This window comes from Nicotiana sylvestris, chromosome 9 (genome assembly GCF_000393655.2).
Source record: "Nicotiana sylvestris chromosome 9, ASM39365v2, whole genome shotgun sequence".
In the NCBI taxonomy this organism is placed as follows: Eukaryota; Viridiplantae; Streptophyta; class Magnoliopsida; order Solanales; family Solanaceae; genus Nicotiana; species Nicotiana sylvestris.
This window is the reverse complement of record NC_091065.1, coordinates 86,507,332-86,508,247: the sequence shown is the minus strand read 5'-3', so window position 1 is coordinate 86,508,247 and position 916 is coordinate 86,507,332. Positions and strand designations below refer to the sequence as shown.

The window sequence follows — 916 nt, the reverse complement described above, 5'->3', positions numbered from 1 at the left end:
CCCACCCCTATATGGTGCGTGACATCCTCTTCGATCTCACCACCACTGATAGCTTACCCAAGGTACTTGAAACTACCCTTCTTGTGAATGCGTTGAGAGTCAAGCCTCACGTCCACTCCCTCTTCCGTCGGCTCAACCCCAAATTTGCACTTGAGGTATTCCGTCTTCGTCATGCTCAACTTGAAACCTTTTGATTAAAAGGCATGTCTCCAAACCTCCAACCTCTCGTTGACGCCGCCTCATGTCTAGTCAATCAGAACTATGTCATCAGCAAATAACATGCACCATGGAACCTCCCCTTGAATATTATGAGTGAGTGCATCCATCACCAGGGCCAATAGGAATGGGATAAACGCAGACCCTTGGTGCAACCCCGTAACAACCGAAAAATGCTCGGAGTCACCTCCTACTGTCCTAAACCTAGTCTTAGCTCCATTATACATGTCTTTAATCACCCTAATGTAGGCAACCAGAACCCCTTTTGCCTCCAAGCAGCTCCATAGGACCTCCCTAGGAACCCTGTCGTATGCTTTCTCCAAATCAATAAACACCATGTGAAGATCCTTCTTCCTATCCCTGTATTGTTCCACCATCCTCCTAATAAGGTGAATAGCTTCTGTGGTAGAACGCCCTGACATGAACCCGAACTAGTTGTCTGAAATAGACACCGTCCTTTGCACTCTCATTTCTACCACTCTCTCCCAAACATTCATAGTATGACTCAGTAATTTTATACCCCTATAGTTGTTACAGCTCTGGATATCGCCTTTGTTCTTATACAACGGAACCATTATACTCCACCTCTACTCTTCAGGAATCCTATTAGTCTTGAATATGACATTAAACAATCCAGTAAGCTATTCCAAGCCTGCTCTACCCACACACCTCCAAAGTTTAACCAGAATTTCGTCTGACC

The 916-nt window shown here is 45.3% G+C and overlaps 1 protein-coding gene across 1 annotated transcript; it reads right to left on the bottom strand.

Moving 5' to 3' along the window:
• Positions 1 to 245: 245 nt before the first annotated feature.
• On the bottom strand, positions 246 to 638 carry LOC138877878 (secreted RxLR effector protein 78-like). Its single transcript, XM_070157524.1, has one exon. It carries the CDS (start codon positions 636 to 638, stop codon positions 246 to 248), a length of 393 nt encoding a protein of 130 aa, XP_070013625.1.
• Positions 639 to 916: the final 278 nt, after the last annotated feature.